Source organism: Castor canadensis, chromosome 3, assembly GCF_047511655.1.
Source record: "Castor canadensis chromosome 3, mCasCan1.hap1v2, whole genome shotgun sequence".
Lineage (NCBI taxonomy): Eukaryota > Metazoa > Chordata > Mammalia > Rodentia > Castoridae > Castor > Castor canadensis.
In genome coordinates, this window is record NC_133388.1 from 115,138,826 (window position 1) to 115,166,418 (window position 27,593).

A 27,593-nucleotide genomic window follows, 5' to 3' on the forward strand; every position below is an offset into this window, starting at 1 on the left:
AAGGTAGAATCTTTGTTATATTTCTATCCATCTAGTTTACTGCTATATCCCCAGTGTTTATGACAGAGCCTTGAATGAATTACTTTATTTTTTGGTTCAGGTTACAATCATCAGAAAATCTTACTCTTATGTGCAGAAACCATAGATAGCACTATACCTGACATTTCTCTTGGCAGAAAATCCGAAACAAATGATCTTGAGTTTTACCCCTTAATCATGAATGAAGGTGGCTTAGAATATTTTCATTGCCAAAGAAAAGTCAATCTAGCACAAATAATATATTCTGGATAAAACTGACACATGTTGGCAGAAAATAGCCAACCTATTTCCTATTAGCTGCCAAGTCTACCTGCTTTCTTTTGCTGACACTGGCATCCCTTTTTTCTTTCTTGATGACTACTCTCCAAAGTGTCCTGGCATCATCCCAACCTGCTTAATTTCACTGTCTTGAAAGAAGCCTTTATAACCAACCCTTTATGGTGACAAATCAGGGTAATTGCCATGGACCCCATTTGAGGAGTTTTGTACTGCTGTAGTAATTGCTGGCTCAGCCATGGTTTCAGGGAAGCAGCTGGCAGCAGGGAAAGAGATGGTTTTCTACAGCTGATATAAAAATGACAATAGGTTCATTTGCAAACTCACAATCAACCATGTGCTCTTCCACCAAAAGTGAAGATTACTTCTTTCTGATTGTACAGGGTACTTAGGGTATATTTAGCTCATATTATAGGTTCATTTCCTTTGAAAGTTCTCTTTGAAATTTACTTTATTAAAACTTCTCTTAGAGAAATATTAACACAGCAAAAGTCTTGGGAAATCTCAAAAAAATCCAAATAACTAACTGATCAAATAGTGGCTGACTGACCATATGGATAGATGTGGGGAGATGGGAAATTTCCTGAAGAGACTAAAAGGGTGGGTGTTATTTCCATACTGGAGAAACTAGAGTAGGTCTAGAGGGGTAGTGAACTTGGACACCAAGTACAATCACAGGTTGTGATGAGACATGGTCTGGACTGTCACTTGAGCTAAATGGATTGACTGAAATGGTGCCCCTAGATGAGGAGAATGGTGGATGTATCCACATTAGAAAGCAGATAACAAGTTCTTTCTCTACCCCAGGGCTCCCTAGATTCTCCCAGCAGTTAGGAAGCTGCAGTTGATGCAGAGAGAAGGGACCACTGAAGTACACAGTGGCTATAATAGCCACACAGTGTCAGCAACACAGGCATGGTTTGGTCAGAAACCTGGAAACAATATCCAATGTATACTTGGCTGTTGGTGCCACTGTCTGGAAGAATCAGAGGTCAGACCAGGTGGTAATTTGAGAGATCCATACCTGAATCCCCCTGATTTAGGAATTTGAGATTAACTTTGGAGTTCAGTGGAGTGAGGACTGATGTGGGGACAAGATGTCCCCAAACCAGACCTCCTCAGCAGATAATTTTAAGGCTTACTTCTTGCCTTCTGTGGCATTTTAGATGGTTTGTGACCTGGAGAAACATCTGCTACTTGCAGCTGCTTTTAGTTGCATGGTTTAAACTTCTGCTAAATGCGTGTATAGAAAGCAGATAACAAGTTCTTTCTCTACCCCAGGGCTCCCCAGGGTTTTCAGAAGCAGAAAACTTGTCTTTTTAATTGCTCTGTGTGTTAAAGGATGGTTTAGCCCCTAAATCCTAAATCATAGGTCAAGTCCAGTCATTTGCCCCTACATTCCAAATACAAGGTGAACAGCTGAGAAAGAAAGTCTATCTTATACTTGGACAATCATGGAAGAGGAAAGATAGATAGCATTTTACCCCATTTTCATCCATCTTCCCTAAACCTAAAATTGGGTACAAGAAACAGGTATGCATAATTACTAAACATTCCCAGTCACACGTGTGTTCCAGTGGTCAGAAATGGTCTGGCAGGTAAGATCGTTCAGCTGGGGCCTTATTACAAGGTGTTATTGATGCTTGACAGACGGTCTGTCTCGAAGAAGACTCTGCTATTCTTTTTTTTTTAATTTGAGGGCAGTTTTCTCCATCACTGTTGTGGAGATGTTACCAATCAGTCCTCTCCTTTTTTGATTCCAAGGTGATTTTAATGTGACTGAAGAGAGAATGGCTCAGAACAAAGACAGATACAAAATGGAGTCAGAGGGGCCAAGCTTTTCTCCTGTTTTTAGTTCATTTGTGGGCCCAAGTAAGGAGTCAGAGTTCCTCAGCAAAAGCAACTTTTGAGCACTGTTAAATGTGGACTTTGAATATAGTGACTATTGAATTTACTTAATTCTGTGTTCTTTTACTTAACGTACATAAAAAACGTACACACATTTTATAATGTACTTATGTACATTACAACTATAATGGTTTAACTAACCACCTAATGTTTTAATATACTGAGCATACCTCATAGATATGTACAAATACTACAGTTACTAGGGGGTGTTCTAAGGAGATCCTAGTCCAAAGATCTCAGGTCCTTGGATCTCTATAAGAGAACTAGATAGAGACACAAATTACAAAACAGTAGCAAAGCTTTATTAAAAGAAAAGGAAAGAATAAGTACCATAAAAGAAAGAAGGGTGGGCTCTGGCCAGGTGATTCAGAAGCACTGACCTTCTCATTCAAAGGGCAATTTATAAGTTGTAAGGACAAACTGTGGGAAATATAAGTGGTCATTGTAGGACTTAGGGTTATTGACAGGCTTGATTTACAAGGTCTTGTTATTCTTCACGTGCACTTACATTGATTCCCAAGTTTTATTTGTATGTATGAAATGTGACCAATACTCAAAAGGTCTTAAGCTTTACCTGAGAAGTCAAATTGAGGTTAAGAGACTCCCTTGTCCTTTGGGGAACTTACATTTGCAAGTGAATTTACAATTTGGAAAGGATTTTACAACTGAGGAAATGTTTGAGGGTGGTAGCCGAGAGGAATTTCAGCATTACTTTTGCTGAAGAAGGTGGAGTCTCATGGCAGGTTCTTCTTTCCCTATTCCTTGCCTACCTCACTATGTATTGTTATGTAGCAGTTAGCTATATGAGTGATGGGTATATGCAAAAAAACTTTAAATGGAGGATACTGCAAGGTCTGTGAAAGAAAAACACTTAACAGCCTCTGTTAAAATCAAAATAGCCCACCAAGGTCATGGGATGTTACAAGATGCTTTTGAGTCTTCCCCTGCCCCCACCCAGGGGGACTAACTGCAAATTCTTCCTGGATTGAAAGACTTTTAATGTAACAAAACTAAGACTCAGACCTGTAAACCATACCTGGGTAAAATGGATTTATGTGTGTAAAATCTGTAGGTCTACCTTAGTCTCTTAATCCAGCCTACTGGACTGGTCCTAGAGAAGGACCTAGAGCTCCAAGCCCCTTACACATCAAACATGTGCCAAGGTAAAAATAATTGTCATTTTCTTCTCCACCTCCCTTTCTGAGACTACCTGCTTTCAGCCTATTGAAAGTGTTTTTCTTTTCTAACAAACTTTGTTATCATTTTCACTTTTTTAACAAGTCTTGCTTGAATTCTCTTGCTGCTCGAAAGGATTGAAGTAGATAGCTATGCTGACTTTCTGGTATTACTACCAATAATAAAAAAAGTAACTTAACAAATATGGTAGTTTTAAAAGCTGTGTTGGATACTTCTAAAGTCTGAATTTCTTATATGCATGTGTTATTTCCTCTTCCTGTCTGCTTTATCCCTTGGTTTTCTGAATTGTACTCTCTTCTCCTTTTATGGCTTATAAATTTTGGTTAAAGAGTAGACATTACGTATAAATATGTAGCCATTATTTGAGGCTCTGAATGATGTTATCTTCCACCACAGAGAATTTACTTTTCTTCCCGACAAAATAAAATCCTAGGTGCAATAGCTCTTAGCACAACTAGGGTGGAGTACTTTTGAGCAAGGCTCCTGTCTTATTAGGCATAATCTGTTACTTGCTTATTTTCCCTTCTATATTCCTTTCAGCTGCTTTGCTTTGTTCTAGGAAGGCTCTGAAGTCCAAAATGTGTTACTTAGCCCCTTGAAACTATTGGGATTTGTAGCAAGTATTGTACCCTGAAGACAGGCAGAGGGGACATGGTAGTGAAGGTGACTCACCTCAGCTTTGCTTTCCACACAAAGTGTGGCTGCTTAGGTCTTGTTGCCTTGGTAACATCATAATACTCTTTAAATGTACTTTGTTTTCTGTTTAAAATGTTTGCCTGTTTTATTCTTTGTCCTTGGAGATAGGATTAGCTTATAATAAACTAGTCCAACCATTTTCTATTTTGAAATGCCCTGGTTGTGAAGAACACATTGTTTCTTTTTCTCTTTCAAGTCCCAGGACCCTCTCATTATGATTTCTTCTGTCTTAAGTAACAAACACTGTTCTCCTTAATACCCAGGTGATAGGTTTATAACATAATTAGATGATCTTTGCAATGATATAGGAATAAATATCAGTCTAAGCTAGAGAGCATCGATTTCATCGGGAGGGTTTGTTGAAATATTGAGAGCTGGCATCCCTAAGGGATATTTCTCATTCAGTAGGTCTGGGATAGGGTGTGAGAATGTTCATTTCCAAGGCTGATACTGCTGGACCAGAAGTCACATTTTACTATCAAAGGAAGATTAGAGCCCAGTACTCCTTGCTTACATCTGTAATCCTAGCTCCACGGGAGACTGACAACAGGAGGATTATGGTTTGAGGCTAGCCTGAAAATAGTTCACAAGGTCCCATCTCCAAAATAACCGTAAGAAAATGTGCTGGAGGTATGGCTCAAGTGGTACAGCACGGGCTTTGCAAGTCAAAGCCCCAAGTTCAAACTTTAGGCACATTAAAAGAAAAAAAAAGAGGAAGATTAGATAAGCAGATATGTATTCTGTCTTTTCACAGTGGCTGAGAAGAAATTACAAATGTATGGTTTGTTTTAACAAAACCGTAGGATTAGGTGAACTATAACTATTTTTACTGCTAGAATTCACATTTGCTTTATATTTACTTCAATTTCAATATGCATTCTGAATATGTTGTGGCATGCTATATGGATTCTGCTTCATAAAACACCCAAGCTGCTCCCCCACAACAGCTCTCATTTTGCCCTCCAAAAATGAGGAATAAAATTATAAATATGACCATTACAAAATCAAATTCCTAGGAAATTATGCTGTAGTTGATGGCAACTGATTCTAAAGTTTACGTGGAAAGGCAAAAAGATTCAGAATAACACCAAAAGACTGAAGAAAACCAAGCCAGAAGGTTCACAGGACCGACTTCAACCTTTACTGTTAGCTACAATAGCCGTGACAGTGTAGTGTCAGTGAAATATAGGCACATGGATAATGGAAGAGAATAGAAAGCCCAGACGCAGACGCACACACAAATACAGTCAAATGATTTTTGAGAAAACAAAAAGGCAGTACAGCAGAAAATAGTCTATTTAACAAATTGTAATGGAAAAACTGGACATCCACATGAAAAAAAAATACAGACACAGACCTTTTACTGTTTATAAAAACTAACTCAAAATGAATCATTGACCTAAAATGTAAAATGTGAAATTATAAAATTCCTAGGAGACAACAAAGCAGAACATTTAGCTGACTTTGGGTGTGGTGAGGACTTTTATATACAACTCCAAATGCATGATCTGTAACAGAAGTAATTGTCAGACTGGACTTCACTGAAGGCCAAAACCTATGGTCTTATGAAAGCCACTGGCAGAAGGATGAAAATATAAGCCACAGACTGGGAAAAAAATAGTTGCAAAATACTTATCTCATAAAGGACAGTAATTTACAAGTACAAAGAACTCTTAAAACCCAATAAGAAATAAGAAGTGAAACTCCAGATTAAAGAAAAGATTAGAATACTGTGTAATATATATATATATATAATATATATATAATATATAACATGTATAATTATATATATATAAATATGTTTAAGAGGAATGAAAACAAAACAAAAGAAACATCCTGCTTAAAAGCAGCAAAATATCTAAACAGATACCTCACCAAAGAAAACACACAAATGGGAAATGAGGCAGACAGCACATGTGTGGGAGAAGGACGCACACCTTGGAAGGCATATGCATGATATTAAGCTGCATTTTCTCTCCAAGCACTTTGTTTGAACTTCTTCTAGAGTTTGAAGAGTCAAAATTTCTTTTATGACAATAATTGTTATACTATTGATAACTTTACCACTTTCCTTTTTGTTGGAAATGTAGGCCCAAAGTGACCACGTGGAGAGGAGTGAACTGTCCAAGAGATTCTTTATTGCCGGGTGGGAGAGGGAGAGAGCCAAGAGAGAGAAAAGCAGGAAGGGCAGGGGCTTAAATACCCCTCAGTGGGACTCAGCATGATCTGATTGGTTAGGATCTATGGTTCATGATGATTGGAGGTTGGGGCAGAAGGAGGATTCAAGCTAGACTTGAGGCAGGACCCTGACCCTGGAAAACAGAAGCTTAAGGGTGCAGTAAAAACTAAAACCTATCGGCGCCATTATTGCCAACACTTTTGTCTTATATTTTTTTCTTTCTTTTGGTGAATACTATTGGTAATTGTTGCATTCTAAATTTTAACTTTTCTATTGTTTGTTTAGTATACTCAGTATCATATTTTATTTTGAGTAACAGTTTCACTTAGGCATTTATAAATGTATAATTACTTAAGAATACTTCATGCATTGGAATTCATACTACCAACAAAAGGGTGATTTCATTTTTCTTCTGAAACTAATATTTTAAAATTATTTTTCTTTTTCACACCACGTTGGTTAAAACCTGAAAACTATGATTGATCCTTAGTGAGATAGTAGGTATTTCTGTATTGTTAGTGAATTTAAAGTAATACTTTCAACAATTCAGCATTAAGTATACTGTTTTTCTTAAAAACAGAAACAACCTTTATGTAGAATAAGTTTTCTTCTAATCCAAAGTCTGTCTTTTTATCAATAATACATATTAAGTTTCATCACATACTTTTCTGAAATTCATATGATTTTAACACTTCAATCTCATTATATTTTGAAATATATCTGTGCTTTTTTATTATTGCTTTTTCACTGTATTTATTTGATTAATAAATTTAGACTGTGCTTTTTAAAAAATTATTAAAATACAGATTTGTTTCTCAATGAGCATCCTTGTCAAAACCTATGTTGAGCTCATAAACTGAACTGTAGTCTGATCATTTTTTTATTATCTGAAATATTTTAAAAGTATTTGGATCTTTTTTCTTTATTCATGTATGTATATGTACATACATTGTTTGGGCCATTTCTCCCCACTGCCCCTTGCCCCATTCCTCTTCCCCCAACCCTCCTTACTTCCAGGATCTTTTTTAAAAACTATTAGCTTAATTGTTTTAGGAAATGTATTCAGCAAGTTCTCAAGTTTTCTGGTTTGCATGTTTTAAATTATAAAAATTGAAATGCTTAATAATTACTGTATTATTCCTTTAAAAAATTGAAATGTTATTGAAAGGCTTAATAATTATAGTATTGTTCATTTAAATGATTTCTTCCTGTATCTATACTGATATTTTTCTAGTAACTAAGGTATCTCATTTAAATTTATAATTTAATTTGCAAAACATTGCTTATCATAGTCTTTTAACATGCTGTACAATCTTCAGAATCTGGTATCATGAATACTAAAAATTCATGTCTGTCTTGAATGAATATTCATAACATCAGTCTCAGAGAATAATTATTTTTAATTTTGCTAAATACCTGTTATATATATTTCTTTTCTATTTCACTAATGTCAGCATCTAGTGGTTTCTTTTACTACATTTTCTTGTCTGTTTCTCTTTCTCTTTCCTTCACAGTCTGTTTCTGAACTTTTTGTATCTAATTGATCTGGATCCAAAAATTGTCTACAAAATCCTCAGAATAGCCCTTATTGATCCAAAAGTTTGATACAACATATTTCAGTATCTTTTCCTTCAGATATTTTCTAACATCATTTGTGATTTCTTTTCTGATCATGAAAGTATATTACTTAGTTTTAAAATATTTGTGGATTGATATTCTCCTTATCTGTGACTGTTGCTCTTTGTTTTAATTCCATTTAGAACACAAGTATATTATTTGGATTATATACCTTATTTGACACCTCTTTTATGACCCAAATATAATAATACATTTATCAGGTAAGCGTAGTCAGTTTTTGTAGTTTCCAGTGCACTTGAAAATAATTTGTGCTTAATTTTTGTTGAAAATTTAGTATCTTATACATAATAAATTAAGCAGATGTTAATGATTGGATTGTTAAAAGCTTCTGTGCCTCAATGGATTTTTGACTCTCTTTCTCCTATTCAGTAAATTGTGCTAAACTCTTCTATAGTTATCCATTTGTCTACTTTTGTTGTTGTTCTGTTGGTTTTTGATTTGTCTTTCAAAAGGATATTATGATACATGAAATACAAGTATTGCTTTGCCATTTTGTGGAGTTGGTACTTCAACATCATGAAATGTTCCTCTTCATTTCTAGAAAAGATTCTTGCCTTATGTCTGCATTCTAATATTAGCATTGCAGAGCTCATTCATTTTGGACATGTATTGTTTGGTATAAGTATCCAAAATCTTCTCACTGCAAGCTTTCTATACCCTTATGCTTCCAATGCACCTTTTAAAGACAGAATAAAGGCTTGCCATCTTATTTTTCATTGTTTTATTTGCATATTTACTTCTTCAGTGAGTGTGAAATCATTTATCACACCACATGTATTTTTGCCTGCAGGATAAATCACTCCTTATGCTTCACACTCTTTCACCTTCTTATGCCTTTCCTACTTGTCCATCATTTCTCTTCCCATTTCTACCCTTGTTTACTTTTGGGTTTACTGGTATTGTTTAATATTTTTTTTCTTTCTGTTTATTTAAAAGTTTTATATTTCTCATCAAAGTAGTTTTTTTTTTCATTTTATTAGATGAAGTTTTTCTTTTACTACTGTAGTTCTCAGAGTATGGACTGGAGAATATTGGAAATTCTATACTTTCAGAGGTCCTACACAGTGAAAACTGTTTTCACAAATTATAGATGATATTTGCTTTTTTTCTCATTAGCTCTTTTATAAGTTTAGGGTAAATATGTTCCAGAAGCTAAATGATGTGTCAGAGCACAAGTAAATTAATACAAAACATATACTGGAAATCACCTCCCATCTATTAAACCAGAAATTAATGTAAATATCACTAATCATTAATCATCTTGTTAAAGTTTTTTGAGATTTCATTCATAAAATATGTTATTTTCATTAGGCTATGTTGATTTTATTGTTGTTATTTTAAATAGATTAATGTATATTTTAAATTTAGAGTTTTATCTTCTAATGTGGGAAACATTAAAGACATAACTTCATTAAAAATCCTCAAGGTCCCTCAAATTTTAAGAATGCTGGGGGTATTTATGTCAAAAAGGCTGCAGTACTGAAGATTTGCTCTCTTACAGCGCTTCACAAAGATCACTTTAGAATCTGAAATAAAACTTCAGTAGTTACTTTAGTGATTTCAAAATGTGTCCTTGACTACTATAAAATATAAGTTTAAATGTAGCTTACATCATCTTCCAACACAGTGCAAGGAACGTAGACTACTTTCAGCAAAATTACCTTCTGTTGGATTTTGATGTTTTTGTCAGGCTACGAATAATAATATATCAATGCAAAAATTTGAAACCTTTAACTCCTTTCCCTCCTACATTTCTAACATTTTCTCTCTCTCTCTCTCTCTCTCTCTCTGGAGAATCAATTATGCTTGTTTCTTCCGTGCTGACTTTATTATAAAATCTGAATTTCATTTTAAAGTCAATTGTGTTATGTATAGAATTCATTTGGCAGTCATTTTCATTCTGTACATTGGCATTTAATTTTTGTGATATTCTAGCATACTGTTTCCTTTGAGAAGTCAGCTATCACTCTAATTGTTGTTCCTAATTGTTGAAATGGAATAGTTGGGGCATGTGATGGAGATAGCTCATTGGTAGAATAGTTGCTAACATTCATGAGACCCTGGCTTCTGACCATTTTTAATATCCTCCTTTTTGGCTTTGGATTTCTGAAAACTCATGGTGAATTACCTAGATATGATTACATTTATAAGTGGTTTGATTGACCCCTACTTACATATTTGGAAATTTTTTTACGTATCATCTCTTTAAATGTGTCTTCTGTGCTTTTGTTTTTTACTTCTCTCTGCTTGGGACTCAAATTAAAAGGGTTTCAACTTCATACTGTAACTCTTCTTATTCTCTCCTCTGTTTTTCTCAAGCCTTTGTTTCTGTAGTCAACACTCTAGAAATTTTTAATAAGCCACCTTTCAGTTTAGTAGTTGTTTCTTTAGTGGTTTCAAATCTGTTGTAAATCCCAACTATATTTTTAAATACATATTTTTCTAATTTATAATTAGAATATTTTGTAATCTGTAATCACATGTGTCCTCTGCTGAAAGTTTCAAATTTGTGTCCTATCTTCTTGTACATGGCAAGCATAAAGTTCAGTGCCTATGTCAGAAAGTTCCAACATGTGGAATTGTTGAGTTCTACTGTCTATTGTTATTGTTCTCGGTGTTTTTTTCTTGATATACTTCAGAATGTTTTATTTTTTTACATTCTTGTTTATTTTTGTTGTGGTCCAGAAAATTTTTATTATTAATTTATTCACATGTGCATATATTGTTTGGGTCATTTCTCCCTCCTGACCCCTCTCCCACCCTCTCTCCCTTTCCCCCTCAGTTCCAGGCAGGTGCTGTTCTGCCTTTATCACTAGTTTTGTTGAAGAAAAGACACAAGAATAATAAGGAAGACAAACTGGTGTTGCTAGTTGAATTAAGGATAGCTATCCAGAAATGTTCCTACTATTGCTTTTTTGTACACATGTTACTGATCCTATTCTCATGATAACTTCTGTTGCTTTAAGGTTACTGTATTAGTTTCTCTGGAGTGGGGACATACAAAGCTTTCATGTTTTGGGTTTTATACTTATTTCTATATCGCTCATATGTGCTCGGGATCCCCTTGTCATGTGGTCCCAGTCCAACCACATTGCTGCATTTGCCCTAGATCTAAAGTCTGCATATGAGGGAGAACATACGATTTTTGGTCTTCTGAGCTTGGCTGACCTCACTCAGAATGATGTTCTCTAGAACCATCCATTTACGTGCAAATGATAAGATTTCATTCTTCTTCCTTCATGGATGAGTAAAATTCCATTGTATACAAATACCACATTTTCTTGATCTATTCTTCAATAGTGGGGCATCTTGGTTGTTTCCATAACTTGGCTATTGTGAATACTGTTGCAATAAACATGGGTGTGGAGATGCCTCTGGAGTAACCTGTGTTGCATTCCTTTGGGTTTATCCCCAGGAGTGGTATTTCGGGATCATATGGCAGTTCTATGTTTAGATTTTTAGGAAGCCTCCAAATTTTTTTCCAGAGTGGTTGCAGCAGCTTGCATTCCAACCAGCAGTGGATTAAGGTTCCTTTTTCCCCACATCCTCACCAACAGATGTTGTTGGTGGTGTTTTTTATGATGGCTATTCTAACAGGGGTGAGGTGGAATCTTAGTGTGGTTTTGATTTGCATTTCCTGTATGGCTACAGATGGTGAGTATTTTTTCATGTGCCTTTTTGCCAGTTGAATTTCTTCTTTGAGAAAGTTCTATTAAGTTCAGTTACCCATTTTTTAATTAGTTCATTGATGTTAAGAGAGTTTAGTTTCCTAAGTTCCCTGTATATTCTGGTTATCAGTCCCTTGTCTGATATATAGCTGGTGAATATTTTCTCCCACTGTGTGGGTGGTCTCTTCAGTTTAGAGACCATTTCTTTTGTTGTACAGAAGCTTTTTAATTTTATGAAGTCTCATTTGTCCATCCTTCCTCTTAGTTGCTGGGCTGCTTGGGTTGTATTGAGGAAGTCCTTGCCTATACTGATTAGTTCCAGAGTGTGTCCTGCTCCTTCCTTTAGTAACTTCAGAGTTTCAGGTCTGATATTTAGGTCCTTGTTCCATTTTGAGTTAATACTAGTACAGGGTGATAAACATGGACCTAGTTTCAGTTACTTGCAGATGGATAACCACTTTTCCCAGCCACATTTGTTGAAGAAGCTGTCTTTTCTCAATAGTATGTTTTTGGCACCTTTGTCAAAAATGAGGTGGGTATAGTTGTGTAGGTTCATATCTGGGTCCTCTATTCTGTTCCACTGGTCTTCATGTCTGTTTTTGTGCCAGTACCATGCTGTTTTTATTGCTATTACTTTGTAATATAGTTTGAAGTCGAGTATTGTGATACCTCCAGCATTGCTTTTTTTGCTGAGTATTGCCTTGGCTATTCACAGTCTCTTGTGTTTCCAAATGAACTTTAGGGTAGATTTTTCAATCTCTGTGATGAAAGTCATTGGGATTTTGATGGGAATTGCATTAAACATGTAGATTGGTTTTGGTAGTATATTCATTTTTACTTTGTTGATTGTACCGAACCATGAGCACAGGAGACCTTTCCATCTTCTATAGTCTTCTTCAATCTCTTTCTTCAGGAGTTTGTAATTCTCCTTGTAGAGGTCATTCACATCTTTTGTTAAATTTACTCTGTGATATTTGATTTTTTTTGAGGCTATTGTGAATGGAATTGTTTCCATATATTCCTTCTCAGTTTGTTTGTTGTTGGTGTATAGAAAAGCTAATGATTTTTGTAGGTTGACTTTCTATCCTGTCACCTTATTGTAGCTGTTTATGGTTTCTAAGAGTTTTAGGGTAGAGTTTTTGGGTCTTTAAGGTATAGGATCATATCAGCTACAAATAAGAATATTTTGAGAGTTTCTTTACCTATTTGTATTCCTTTTATTTCTTCTTCTTGCTTAATTGCTCTGGCTAGAAATTCCAGTACTATGTTGAATAGGAGTGGGGATAGTAGGCATCCTTGTCTCGTTCCTGATTTTAGGGGAAATGGTTTCAGTTTTTCACCATTAAGTATGATGTTGACTGTAGGTTTGTCATAAATAGCCTTTACAATGTTGAGGTACATTCCTTCTATTCTTAGGTTTCTTAGAGCTTTTATCATGAAGTGGTGTTGGATGTTGTCAAAAGCTTTTTCTGCATCTATTGAAATGATCAAGTGGTTTTTGTCTTTGCTTCTGTTAATGTGGAGTATTACATTTATAGATTTGCATATTTGAACCACCCCTGCATCCCTGGGATGAGGCCAGCTTGGTCATGGTGGGTTACCTTTCTGATGTGTTCTTGAATTCAGTTTGCCGTTATTGTATTAAGGATTTTTGCATCAATATTCATTAAGGAAATTGGCCTATATTTCTCCTTTTTGGAGGTGTCTTTGTCTGGTTTGGGGATGAGGGCAATATTGACTTCTTAGAATGAGTTAGACAGTGTTCCTTCTATTTTGTGGAACAGTTTAAGGAGGGTTGGTATTAGTTCTTCTTTAAAGGTCTGATAGAATTCAGGAGAGAATCCATCAGGTCCTGGACTTTTCTTTTTTGGGAGACTCTTGATTGCTGCTTCAATTTCTTTTTGTGTTATAAATCTATTCAGGTGATTAATATCTTTTTTTGTTCAGTTTTGGTTTATTGTAAGTTTTTAGAAATCTGTCCATTTCTTCAAGATTTTCAAATTTGTTAGCGTATAGTCTCTCAAAGTAGTCTCTGATGATTCCCTGGATTTCCGTGGTGTTTGTTGTTATCTCCACTTTGGCATTTTTGATTTTACTGATTTGGATTTTTCTCTCTCTATTTTAGTCAGATTTGCTTTTTTATTTTTTCAAAGAACCAGCTTTTTGTTTCATTGATTCTTTGTATGGTTTTCTTTGTTGTTGTTTCTATTTCATTGATTTCATCCCTTATTTTAATTATTTCTTTCCTTCTGCTTATTTTGGGATTTGCTTGTTCTTGTTTTTCTAGGAGTTTGAGCTGTATTATTAGGTCATTGATTTGAGATCTTTCTGTCCTTTTAATATATGCAGTCGTGGCTACAAACTTTCCTCTTAGGACTGCCTTTGCTGCGTCCCATAGGTTCTGGTAGGTCTTGTTTTCATTTTCATTAACTTCCAGGAACCTTTTAATTTCCTCTTTTATTTCATCAATGACCCATTCATCATTGAGCAATGTGTTGTTCAGCTTCCATTTGTTTATATGTTTTTTACTACTGTTTTTGTTGTTGATTTCTAGTTTTAATGCATTGTGGCCACATAGAATGAATGGGATTATTTCTATTTTCTTACATTTGCTGAGGCTTGCTGAGTGCCCTAAGATATAATCAATTCTTGAGAAGGTTCCATGGACTGCTAAGAAGAATGTGTATTGTGCAGAAGTTAGATGAAATATTCTGTAGACATCAGCCTGGTTTATTTGATCTATGGTGCACTATCACTGTGTTGGAATTTATATATGTTTTTAGGTCCTTTAGAGTATGTTTGATGAAATTGGGTGTATTTGACATTGGGTGTATTTGGGTTGATAATTGTAATTTCCTTTTGGTGTATTTCCCCTTTTATTAGTATGGAATGTCCTTCTTTATCTCATTTGATCAATGTAGGTTTGAAGTCTACTTTGTCTGAGATAAGCATTGCTATTCCTGCCTGTTTTCAGGGGCCATTGGCTTGGTAAATCTTCTTCCAGCCTTTCACTTTCAGACAGTGCTTATTTCTGTCAATGAGGTGGGTCTCCTGTTGGCAGCAGAATGTTGGATCTGCCTTTTTAATCTACTTTGCCAGTCACTGTCTTTTGATGGGGGAATTTAGTCCATTAACATTCAGTGTTAGCATTGATAAGTACGTGGTGATCCCTGTCATATAGTTGTCTTTGTTGATTAAGAGTTTGATTATGTGTAGCTGAGTCAATGTTACTCTTTACTTTCTTGCCTTTTCTTCTCCTAAGCTTTGGCATTGCCTGCCCTTTTATGGTTTTGTTTGCTTTCATTATCTGTGTGCAGAATTCCTTGGAGAATCTTTTGTAGTGGTGGCTTGGTGATCATATATTGTTTTAATTTCTAATTATCATGGAAGCCTTTTATTGTTCCACTTATTTTGAATGATAGTTTTGCTGGGTAAAGTATCCTACAATTGAAGTTATTTTCATTCAGTGCTTGGAAGATCTCACCCTATGCTCTTCTTGATATTAATGTTTCTGTTGAGAAGTCTGCTGTGATTTTGATGGGTTTACCCTTTTATGTTATTTGTGTTTTCTCTGTTACAGCCTTCAATATTCTTTCTCCAGTCTCTATTCTTGTTGTTTTAATGATAATATGTTGTGGGGTAGTTCTATTTTGGTCAGGTCTGTTTGGTGTTCTGGCAGCTTCCTGTGCCTGAATGGGCATAGTTTTCTCCAGATTTGGGAAATTTTCTGTTGTTATTTTGTTGAATATATATTATGCATTCCTTTTGCTTGCACTTCTTCTCCTTCTTCAATGTCCATGATTCTCAGGTTTAGTCTTTTGATGGAGTCAGTGAGTTCTTGCATTTTATTTTCACAGGTCCTGAGTTGTTCAACTAATAGTTCTTCAATTTTTCCCTTAATTGCCATTTCATCTTCTGAGAATTCTGTTCTCCTCTTGTTCTATTCTGCTGGAATGGCCTTCCATTTTGTTCTGTATTTTTGCTTCATTCTTTTTTCTGAGGTTTTCCATATCATGGGTTACTTCTTCTTTAATAATGTCCATTTTTGCCCTTAATTCATTTATCTCTATGCTTATTTTGATCTTTGTTTCAGTTTGTTGTTTGTTTAAGGCTCCTATGATTTCATTTATTTGTTTCCGTGTTTTCTCATATTCTTCAATTTTGTTGTTTTGGAATTTCTTGAGTGCCTCCAGTATGTTTTGATTGACCATGTCTAGTAGCATCTCTGTGAAATTCTCATTAATTACTTGTAGAATTTCTTCTTTCAGGTTGCTCTTGTGGTCTTAATTGGGTTCCTTAGTGTACTTTATCTTTGTTTTATCAGAGTCTGGATCTGGGCATCCGTATTCTTCATTTCACTCTAAATCCTGTACTATTTTATTTTTTGGGGGGAGAATGGTTTCCATCCCTTTTTCTTCTTCCCATATTTCCACTAGGTACCTTTTCTGTCCCTGGACTATGTGTAATTTGGTATTAGTTCGGTTACAATATTATTGCTAACAAAATTGTGAGAGAAGGATAAAAAAGAGAAAGAAAAGGAAAGATAAAAGGAAGAGAGAAGAGAGGAAAAAAAAAGAAAGAGAAAAAAAAAGGGAGAGACAGTGGGTGATCAAACAGAAAACCAGGCTGCTAAACCCTTGAAGAAGGGAGAAAAAAATCACCAGTTCTGGAACAGTAGGATTGCAGGCTTAGTTGTTTTTACTTCTTTAGTGTCCAGTCCAGTCTCTGTGTGTTTCTTAGGCACACTTGGGGCCCTCTAGTGGTGGCCCAAGCAAGAGCCTGGTGGAGCGGTTATCTGGGAAGCCTGTAGAGCTGGGGCCTACTTCCCCCAAGGGGTGGGGTTCCTGGTGGGCTGGTGGATGTGGCTGTCTCATGCCAGTCTGTTGCTTGTCCCAGCAGGGCGGGGCTCCAGTCGTCCCACACAGAGCTAGAGCCCTGCAGGGCCTGATGGATGGGAGTCTGGGGGGTGCGGGTCCAGTTGTTCCATGTGTAGCTGGGGCTCAGCAGGGCCTGAAGGGCAGTGGGCTCTGGGTGGTGGGAATTCCAGTGAGCTGTGGGATGGGCACCAGGCTGGGATCCAGCATGGATGGGTGGCAGGAATCCCAGTGGTCATGGTGGCGTGGCTGAAAGGCAGGTATCCCAATGTGGTCTGGGTCCATTGGCTGGAGGCCAGCGTGGCTGCGGGGTGGGTATCCTGGTGGTGCATGGATCCAGCATGGCCCAGGATTTGGGGATCCCACTGTGCATGGGTCTGGTGCAAAGCTGTGGCTTGGTGCAGCCCAAGGGGCAGAGAGCCCAGCAGAATGGAGCAGCAGCTCTGCAGACCTATAGGGCGGGGATTTGGCAGGCAGGCTATTCTTTATTAGATCGTGGCATGGAGAAGCCTTCTACAATCTAAGAGTTTAGAGTGCCATGATTTTGGCTCTCCTTGGTGCTTTACCTCAGCCAGGTGTGTCTCCAGCTTCTTGGCAAGGTCTCTGGGTCAGGAGCTCACAAGGTCTGCAGCTTTGTCTCCATCACCATCTTGGATCTCTTGGTATATACCACTAGAGAGAAGATATACCTGGTTTTACTTCCCTTCAGCACTAAACTCTGTGATTTTGAGCAGAAAAATTCTCTTTCTAATCCATTAATGGCAAAGGCTGATTTAGAAACTCTTTTAAGTTTCTTTCTGACTTTAGAAAATTGAGATTACCACTGTTCCAGTGAGAATGAGTAGAAGAAAGAATTTGACTGTCACAGGGGACCTTTTCTGGGCTAAATAAGTCCAGAAAATTGATTTTGAAAATATGTTGACACATAGGGTATTATCATAATCCTGAGAGGATTTCCATTTACTTAGAAGTTATGAAAACTATGACCTAGGATCATTTTAAACTACTTCAAGACTGGCATTTCAGTTGTTTACTGTGACTCATGCCTATAACCTTATCTACTTGAGAGGCTGAGATTGGAAGGATCACAGTTCAAAATCAGCCCAGGCAAATAGTTCACAAGAACCCATCTCCAAAATAACAAGAGCAAAATGGACTGAAGGTGTGGTTCAAGCAATATAAACCCTGCTTTGTGAGCAGGAAGCACTGAGTTCAAACCCCGGTCCCACTAAAAAGAAGAGAAAAGAGATTGGCATTATCAGGGTTATACTAGTAGCTTAAGCCTGATCCCTAGCTTTGCAAGGGCTTGATGTTGATCCTAAAACTAATGCTAGTTTTTGCAATGTTAAATTAAAGTAGGTCATCTTTACTGATGCCTCTACATTGTAGGGTCCTATACTTTACTATTTTGCCCTCAACTTTCAGGCTCTGTCATTCACATGACATTTCTGCATAGAATGTGCTTCTATGTCAAACTTGATTCCACAGTTAGATTCAGGAGTAGACTTTATCAATTTCCATGTAATATGGATGGTCCTGGTTGTTCTTTAATATTTTGTAAAATATCTAATACTTCAAGCACACTATTTTTTTCCAGTTTTCCAAGGCAAATTTAGTTGGTGGATTGTCTGAATTGCTTAATACACAACTATTGGCAGAAGAAATTAATCATATCTCCCTCATTATGACTCACTTTATTATTCTGACATCATACACATATGAACCCATGCATAATTACAAATTGAAGTCATTTTGTTTCTTTATGGAATGGTCAACTCATAAATTTATTTCTTAAAAGTATAATATTACCTAATTAATTATTCCTGGCCATATAAGTAAGCAATAACAAGTAATTATTGCAACTGGTTTTTATGATATTATTATTTGACACAAAAGACTCCATGAAGAGTTCCACATTTTGGATATAAATTCCAAAACATACATTAGTGATCTAAGATATTAGAGAATATATATTATAATTTAAAAAGCAAAAGACTTTGGTTCAAATTTCAATTCTAACTTACACCAACTTTTATTTATTTGTTAAGATAATTTGTTCAAATTGCAGCTTTTAATTTGTTTAATCATGGGCATTCTATTTGAGAATCTTATTATAATATAAACTGAAATAAGATGATGACCAATCTAATTATTGTTGAGCATATATATAGTGGACAATGGAATCTATGAATAAACAAAAATCTCATTGCAAATTCTTGTATTGCTATCAGTCAACTATCACTAAGTAATATTGTATAATGAGTCACATTAACAGGAGGTGGAATGTAAGAATTAGCATTTCTCTCTACGAGTGAGTTAGTATCTGGCATTAGCCACAAAGAACGTGGATTCAGGATGTAGGTTATACTCTGCTGGTGCACATTATTGCACTTTGGGTAAGCATTTTTTCATGGGACTGGCAACAGCACAAGACACTAAGCCCAGTTATGCTTGTGTTATGTGCATTGGGCATAGCAGGCATAAGAACTCTGCCAACCATAAAATAAAAAATAAATTATATAAGATGAAAGTCATATCTTCCCACATGGGGTTGTGGTGAGAGTGTAATGAAATGTAATGTGAATACATTGTCAAGAATGTAGTATCCATTTAATTAATGTTTATTCCTATGTTTGACCCTCACAACACTTAAATAATGGAAATATAAGAATAGCTCATGTCACATGTCTTTCTCTTAGAAATTGATCCACTTATGCTTCAGAGTCAGAGGTAGAGAGTTGCTGACATTGCCGTTTGATATTTGAAAATTGATAGTATATTCTATACTTGAATAAGATCAGTGATTAGAATGAAGGAATGTATCATCCTACCCTGTAGGCCTAGGGGAGATGGAGTGTCATTTTCAAGGTTACACTAGCAAGGTATAACTTTTTCACTAGCCTCTTTTGTTCACTTAAATATTTTGTATTGGGAGCACATTTGTATAATAAAATGACAATACTTGGAAACTAATGAGTCAATAAATTCTTATGTAAATAATTTTTTTTATAGTTGGAACTAGGAGGAAATTAGATGTAACATGCTATGTTGGCTTATATAAACTTGATAAATGCTGAGGGGAACATAAACTCTTGTAAGAACTTCACATGCAGTTAGTAAAAGTGAGTCTGATTCAGTGTAATTTTGTCATACATAATTTGATAATTTTATGAGATTATAACACAAGACATACAAAATATAATAAGATTTCAAAATAGGGCTTTTTGACAGTTAATTACATTCAATTTGTTTGCAGATAGTCTACATGGGCTGGTGTGAAGTGCGGGAGCAGGACCCCCTCCAAGACCGAGTGTACTCTCCAACATTTCTTGCCTTAAGGGGCTCATGTCTTTACAAGTTTCCAGCGCCTCCAGTAAGTGTTTTTATATAAATGTATGGGTTTTCCAAATCTTTTCACGACAGATTCACATCAACTGAATAATATCAAATAGCACATTATTAATGTATAACATAGAAAAAAATAGGAGAGAGTTCATATGTTTCTGAAATTTTTGTCAATGACATATATCTTTACATTAAATATTTGTTTTATAATCCTTGAAATTTTGAAGGCATTTCTGAGAGTGAACCTAAAAAAAAATGCTCCATATCATGATACATTTAATCCTTACATAGGAAAGGATTTTAAGAAACAGTTCAGAGTGCATCTCAGTGTATTTTTGTTAATCAAAAAAATTAAAAGCATGAACATATTAAGAATTAAATACAGATAGAGTGAAGAATTTTAAAGATTCATTACACATTAACTCACATGCCTATTAATTTTATGTTTTCAAGGAAACTTTTAAAGGACATTTTAATGTGTTTGGAACTTTTAATTACTGATAGTAAGTTTTCAACTTATATTTAAATTGTCATTAACAAATAATAAAATGTAACCTCAAAATAATCACATTTTTCCAATTAATATTAAGTCTACCTAAATCTAGTAAAGCTTTGGTGATGTTAATAGTTTAAATGAGAAGGTCTTACCCATGGCAAAAATCAGAAATACATTCTGGAGAAAATTTTAGTCAGTTTTGCCTTACTGTAAAAAATGCTGAGATAAAACAACTAATAAAGAGGAAGAGTTTATTTCAGCTCACAGATTAATGGGGTTAAGTCCATGGTCTTTTGACCCTTCTGCATTAGGCCTGTGGTAGTATAGTTTATCATTAGTGGGAGCACATGGAGGAGCAAGGTGCTCATCTCATGCCAGACAGAAAGCTGAGAGGAAGGAAAGGGCCAGGGTCTCCATGTCCCCTTCAAGAACACAACCCTAGTGGCCTAACATCCTTCCCACTTAGGCCCTGATTCCTAAATGTCCCACTACATCTCAAATGTCCCACATGTTGGGAACAATCCTTCAATACATAGGCATTTGGGGGATACTCAAGCATTAGATTACAGCAGTGAACTACCACAGATAACTGTCAAAATGTTTATCTATGTTATACAATCTCCCTAAATCAAAGCAGTGGTATTTTTCTTCATCTATTATGCTCTGAATTCTAATCACTAGGATTTATAGTAAATGTATGCATGTGTATTTGCACTGAATGTCTTGCTTTTTGAAGCATGTAGGTTACAGAACAATAAACATTCAATAAATACATATTGAATAAAATATTAAATGCCAGAGCATTCACTGACAGCTCTGATAATATAAAGGACCTGGAAATTTTCAAGACTGACTTGCTGCTATTTTTAGTGTCAGTATCTATACAAAATTCAAGGCACCAGAAAGACAAGAAAAAAAAAGTTTATATATTTTAAGATATTCCAGTTCTGAATAATTTCTTATGATTGAGCAGACATAATATTTCAAAATAATAAGAGAATTAACTTTTTTTGTGGTGTTGAGGAATTCACAATGTCATAACTCATTGTAGAATGATTTATTATAAATTATATCTTTTTAAAAATTGAAGCTAGTGTTGCTATTGCATAGCCTTCTCTGTGTTTAACTAGGGGAAAACCAAGAAAAAATTATACATGTGGAACAAAATGTTTAGTTTTTATTTGTACAGAACACACACATCCTTTAAAACACATAAAATTTTTGGCCAAGCAAAATTGTTAAATATGACATAAAATGTTTGTTGAAAAAGGTAAAGAAATTGAGATAAATATTAGAATAGACTTTCAGCATAAGATGGCAGAGTAGATAGACTCTTCTTCATGTGATGCTGTGAATTCAAGTCTGGTCAACAAAGAAGAGACTATATTCTGAAGAAAGAGAAGAAGAGCATCAGGAATCTTAAAAGGGGTGACAGGATAGCTGGAAAGCACAGGGAAACAGAGATGATACACTGAGAAAATTAAGAAACAGTTGGAAGTTCCAACCCAGCTATCCGATTGAAAGGGAAGCTGAAACCATAACCACAAAACATGCCAAGTAGCCCTAGTGAAAACGGACTGGCAAGGTAAGTCTACAGTCCTTCAAGGCTTAAATCCACTGTGGTAATTTTGTGTGATAGTGACTTCCCCTGTGTATCAGACCAACACTGAAGAAGAAATTAATTTTGTTTCTCTACATATATTGGAGAGATAGAGTCAGGTGCCATATTGGAGGGTACCTGTTTCAGGTGGGGTTATTTGGGGACTTGAAAATAAGGAACAATTACACGTCAGGTAGCCAGGGGACAGCCTCCCACAGTGCTTCAGTAGGACATAATTATGAGGAACAATCATGGAATGCAGGAGTGTCAGACATGGATGACTGAGAAGTTTGGGCAGTGGGGAGTTCTTACTGTTAAAGGGAAGGTGGTCAGTTATTCCATCCTGGTTGGCAAAGACTGTGCCCATTGTCAGTGGATTCCCACAAAAACTAGGGTCTCTGAAACTGAGCCTATGGCCAGCAAATTGTGCAGCCTCTGAAGATGCATCCCTGCCCTGCTCTATGACTCTGCCCTTCAGAGTGCGGTTTACTGCTGGATGGGACTGAGAACTCTGAGCCCAGGTCTAACAAATCACTCTATTTTTCCTAGACTCCTCCCTTCTACAGGGTGATTTACTACAGGTAGGATTGGAAAGCTCTGAGGCTTCAGTTCTCCCACTCTAGTGTATATCTCAGCGTTCTGTTTGCTATTCCCCATGGACTTGGGAGACACCACTCAGCTTGGACATTTGCCACCACCAAGGTGCACAAACTGGGAGTTCTGGAACAAAAGAGAAGTTATGTAGCCCACAGGCTGCAAAGCACATTAGCACCAGCATTGACTCTGGGTACGCAAAGAAGGGAAGCATGTAAAGAAAATGCAATCCTGAAGCTAAAAACTGATATTTGACCAGCCCAGCCTAGCCCTTAGCCCACATAGAGCACCAACCTGAACAGTATTGTTGGTCTTACCAAAGTTTGTTTTCTCCTCTCTGAGTGGTATTGGAGATTGAGTCCTCAAGATAAGTCCCCAAATAAAACTCTTGAAGGTATATTCTTCCTAATATATGAGCAAATTGTAACATATAGACACAAGATATTGAAAAAGCAAGGCAATATAATTCCTCCAAATGCCCATAACGTCTCAATAACCAGATCCAGTGATCCTGAAAGTGTTGAAAAGCTAGACAAATAATTAAAAAACATAGTTTAAAAAAGAAAGTCAACTCAAGACCTGAGAACAGTGGACAGGATGAAATTCAAGTATGATATGTTTGATACATTGTAAGAACTTTTGCAAATGCCACAATGTATCCCCACCTGGCACAACAATAAAAAAAATTATAGCTATAGCTAATAAATCAGAAATTGAAATAAAAAAATAAATAAGACCTGAATGAAGAAAATCAGCAGCTTGGATGAAAAATTCAGCAAAGAAATTGGGATTCTGAAAAAGGCAGAAATTTTAGAATTGAAAAACTCAATATGTCAAATAAGACAGAAAGCCTTATCAATATACTAGAAAAAAGAGTATCAGGAATTGCAAAGTCAAAAATTGAGACCATATTATATTTAGACAGCAGTTAAAAATAAGTATAATCACAACTTTCAAAGATTCTGAGAAATGATTAGGATACCAAATCTAAGAATCCTCAAGGTAGAAGAAGGAGTTGAGATACAACTAAAGACATAGAAAAACTATTCAATAAAATTATCATAGAAAAATTTGCAAATCTAGGGAAATATGTGTATCTCCAAGGAGAGAAGGCATTTACAACCCAAATAGAAATGACCAGAAAAAAAGTCTCTATGCTACATTATAGTCAAAATGATAAGCTACAGAATAAAGAATACCAGAAGTGGAATGAGAAAAATGCCAACTTACTTACAAAGACAAACATGTGAGAATTACATCAGACCTCTCACCAGTAGCACTAAGAGCCAGGAAAGTGTAGCATGATATATTTGAAGCTCTGAAAGTAAACAACTGCCAAACAAGATTACTATATCCAACAAAGTTATCCTTTAACATACATGGAGAAATAAGGAAATTCTAAGGTAAGCACAAACTAAAGATATTCATGACCATAAACCAGCACTGCAGAACATACTTAAAGGAATACTACATGAGATGAAGAAGAATGACAGTCACAAACATGAGAGCTTAGAAAATAATTAATTTCAAGAGAGGAACTGAAAGCAAATGAAAAGATAAGAGTAAAATATATACAACTTAGTAATCAAGCAATCTTTTAAGATGAACAAGGGAAAAAGAAAAGAACAAACAGTACTTGAATCAACCACAAAAAAATACAACAAAATTATAGGCATCTACAAATACCTCTCAATAATAAACTTAAATGTAAATGATCTTAACTCTCCAATAAAAGATGTAGATTGGCTGATGGTGTTAAAAACAAAGTCTGCTTCTTCATTGTCTCTAGGAAACATACAACACTGGCAAAGACATGCATAGACTGAAAGTGAAAGAATGGCTAATGATAAACCAAGCAAGTGGGAACAAAGCAAGCAGAAATAGTTATAGAAAATAAATTTTAAGGAAAAATTAGTCAGAAGAAGTAAAGAATGTCACTATATATTAATAAAAGGAACAATTCATCAAGAAGATGTAGTATTTATGAATTTATATAAACCAAAGTTTGATGAAAGAAATACTACCTGACATAAAGGTATAGACTGGCCAGCTCCATAATAATCAGTGGCCTCAACACTCAACTCCCATTAATAGATACATCATCCAGACAAAAATAAATTAGCAAAGAAACTTCAGACTTAAACTGCATGATAAATCAAGTAGACTTAGCAAATATCTTTTAGAATATTCCATCCAATAGCTCTGAAATATACACTCTTCTCAGTACCCATGGAACATTCTCCAAACTATATCACATTTTAGACCATACAGCAAGTCTCAGCAAATACAAGCAAACTGAAATAATGTGTTGTTTCTTATCCTATCATAATGGTAAATAAGTAACACATCAATAGTAAGATAAACTACAGAAAGTATACAAACATATGAAGATAAACAGTACACTTTTTAATGATCATTGAAGAAATCAGGGAGGAAATCAACAATTCCTAGAATCAAAGGAGATGAAAATATAATTCAGAACCTATGAGATTCAGTGAAGGCAGTTCTAAGACAGAAGTTTATGGCTATGAGTACCTATTAAGGAATCAGGAAGTTCTCAGATAAACAACCTAATGATATACCTCAAGGCCTTAGATAAGCAGAAAGAAATTAACTGCAAATGAGCAGATGGGAAGAAACAATAAAACAGGGTGGAAATGAAGTGGAGACTAAAAAACAATACCAAAATATTAATGAAGCAAATAGTTGGTTCTTTGAAAAGACAGATATATATATATATAAGACTGACAAGTTTTCAACCAAACTAACTGAAAGAGAGAGAAGACCCAAGTAAATAAAATTAGAGATCAAAGAGTGGAGATTGCAACAGATACCAATGAATTTATTATTGCAAATATGTTTGAAACTCATTATATTCCAATAAATTACAAAATCTCGAAAAAAATACATAAATGTTCAAAAATGTGATCTAGCAAATTGAACCAAGGGGATATAAACAACTTTAATGGATTTATAACAAGCAATGAGAATGCAGTAGTCTTAAAGAGTCTTCCAACAAAGAAATTCCCAGAAGTGGAAAGAATTATAGTTGAATACTGCTAGACATTTAAAGAATTAAAATCCATGTTCCTGAAATTAGTGCTTGAGATAGAAAATGAAAGAATGATACTAAACTCATTCTATGAATCCAATATTACACTGATATGAAACCAGATCAGTATAAAACAAAAAAAGAAAATTATAGACCAATTTACTTGATGAACATAGATCCAAATACTTAAATAAATATTTTTAAATCTAGTTTAACAACACATTAAAAAGATCATACACCATGATAAAGTTGGTTTCATTCCATGGATGCAAGAATGGGTCAGCATACACAAATCAAATGTAAACATAATACAGTTCATAAACAGAATTGAGGACAGAAAACAGGCACTCATCTTAATAAATTCAGAAACAATCTTTGATGGAGTTCAACATTCTGTTAAAATAAAAGTCCTGAGCAAACTAGGAGCAGAAGTGACATTCCTCAACATAGGAGAGGCTATATATGACAAACCTTTAGCCAACAATGTACTAAATGCAGAAAATCAAAGAACATTTCCATAGAAATGGGGAACAAGAGTAAGGTGTCTACTCTTATTTAATATAATGCTTAAATTCTTAGCCAGTGCAATAAGGCAAGAGAAAGAAATAAAATACATACAAATGGGAAAGAAAAAAGTCAAATTATCATCTGCAAATAGGGATACTTCAAAGACCTTAAATACTATGCCAGAAAACTCTTAGATATGATGAACACTTCCAGCAAAGTAGGAGGATAGAAAATCAAAATCTAGAATCTGTAGCTTTTCTAGATATGAATAACAAACATACTGGGAAAGAAATCATTAAAACAATCCCAGCCTCAAAAAATACTTAGGAAAAAATTTAACTGAAGAGGTAAAATACCTCCACAATGAAAATTAAATTATAAATCACTAAAAAATGATATTGAAGAGATTACTAGAAGAAGAATGATCTCTCATTTTCATAGATTGGCAGAATTAATACTGCAAAAATAGCTTTACTACCAAAAGTAAGCTACATATTCAATGAAATCCTTACCAAAATCCCAATGACATTCTTCACAGACACAGGAAAATCAATTCAAAATTTATATGGGAGCACAAAAGTCCACAAATTACCAAATCAATACTGAGTATAAACAAAGCAATTCTGGAGATATCACTGTAATAGAATAGAGAATCCAGAAATAAATCCAAGCACATACAACCATCTGATTCCCTTTTTTCTCTTACAAAATAAACTTTATTCCTTAGGGTAGTTTTAGGTTCAGAATAGCATTCAGAAGCATACAGAGTTACCATATATCCCCTTTCCCCATGCGTGGCAAATCATACACATGCAACCTCCCTTAATAGCAACACCCTTCACCAGAGTGATTTATTTGCTGCAATTGATAGCGTCTACTTTGACACATTATTATCACCCAAACTCCATACCTCCTATCAGAGCTCATTCTTGATGTTGTTAGCCATCTGATTCTTGACAAAGATGCCAAAAATTTACACTGGAAAAAACCCCAACATCTTTAACATGTGGTGTGAGAAAAGTAGATATCCATGTGTACAAGACTGAAACTAGATTCCTATTTCTCAAAAATCAATACAAAATGGGTCAGAGACTTTAGCATAAGACTAGAAACTCTGAAACTTCTAGAAGATATCTTAGGGGAACACTTGAAAATAAAGGTATAAGCAATGACTTTCTGAATAGGACTCCAATAGTTCTGGAAATAAGGGCTAGAACTGACAAATGGGATAGCATCAAATTAAAAAACTTTTGCACTAAAAGGAAAGAGTTACCAGAGTGACGAAACAGCCTATGGAATGGAAGAATATCTTTGCCAGGTATTCATTGGGAAGATTAATATCCAGAATATATAAAGAGCTCAAAAATTAAACACCAAAAGAATTAATAATCTAATTAATAGATGAGCAAATGAACTGAATAGACAGTGATCAAAAGAAGATGTACAAATGGCTGCTAAATTTATTTTAAGATGTTCAACATCCTTAGTCATAAAGAAAATGAAAATCAAAACTACTTTTTGATT

At 35.2% G+C, this 27,593-nt stretch overlaps 1 protein-coding gene across 9 annotated transcripts in view; it reads left to right on the top strand.

Moving 5' to 3' along the window:
- Nucleotides 1-27,593, top strand: part of Sntg1 (syntrophin gamma 1) — an 825,003-nt gene that overhangs the window by 700,769 nt on the left and 96,641 nt on the right. For all 9 annotated transcript variants that reach the window (XM_074068516.1, XM_074068515.1, XM_074068519.1 and 6 more), the window contains one exon: nucleotides 19,732-19,848. In XM_074068516.1, coding sequence (XP_073924617.1) covers nucleotides 19,732-19,848 — 117 coding nt within the window. The remainder of the gene's footprint in view (nucleotides 1-19,731; nucleotides 19,849-27,593) is intronic.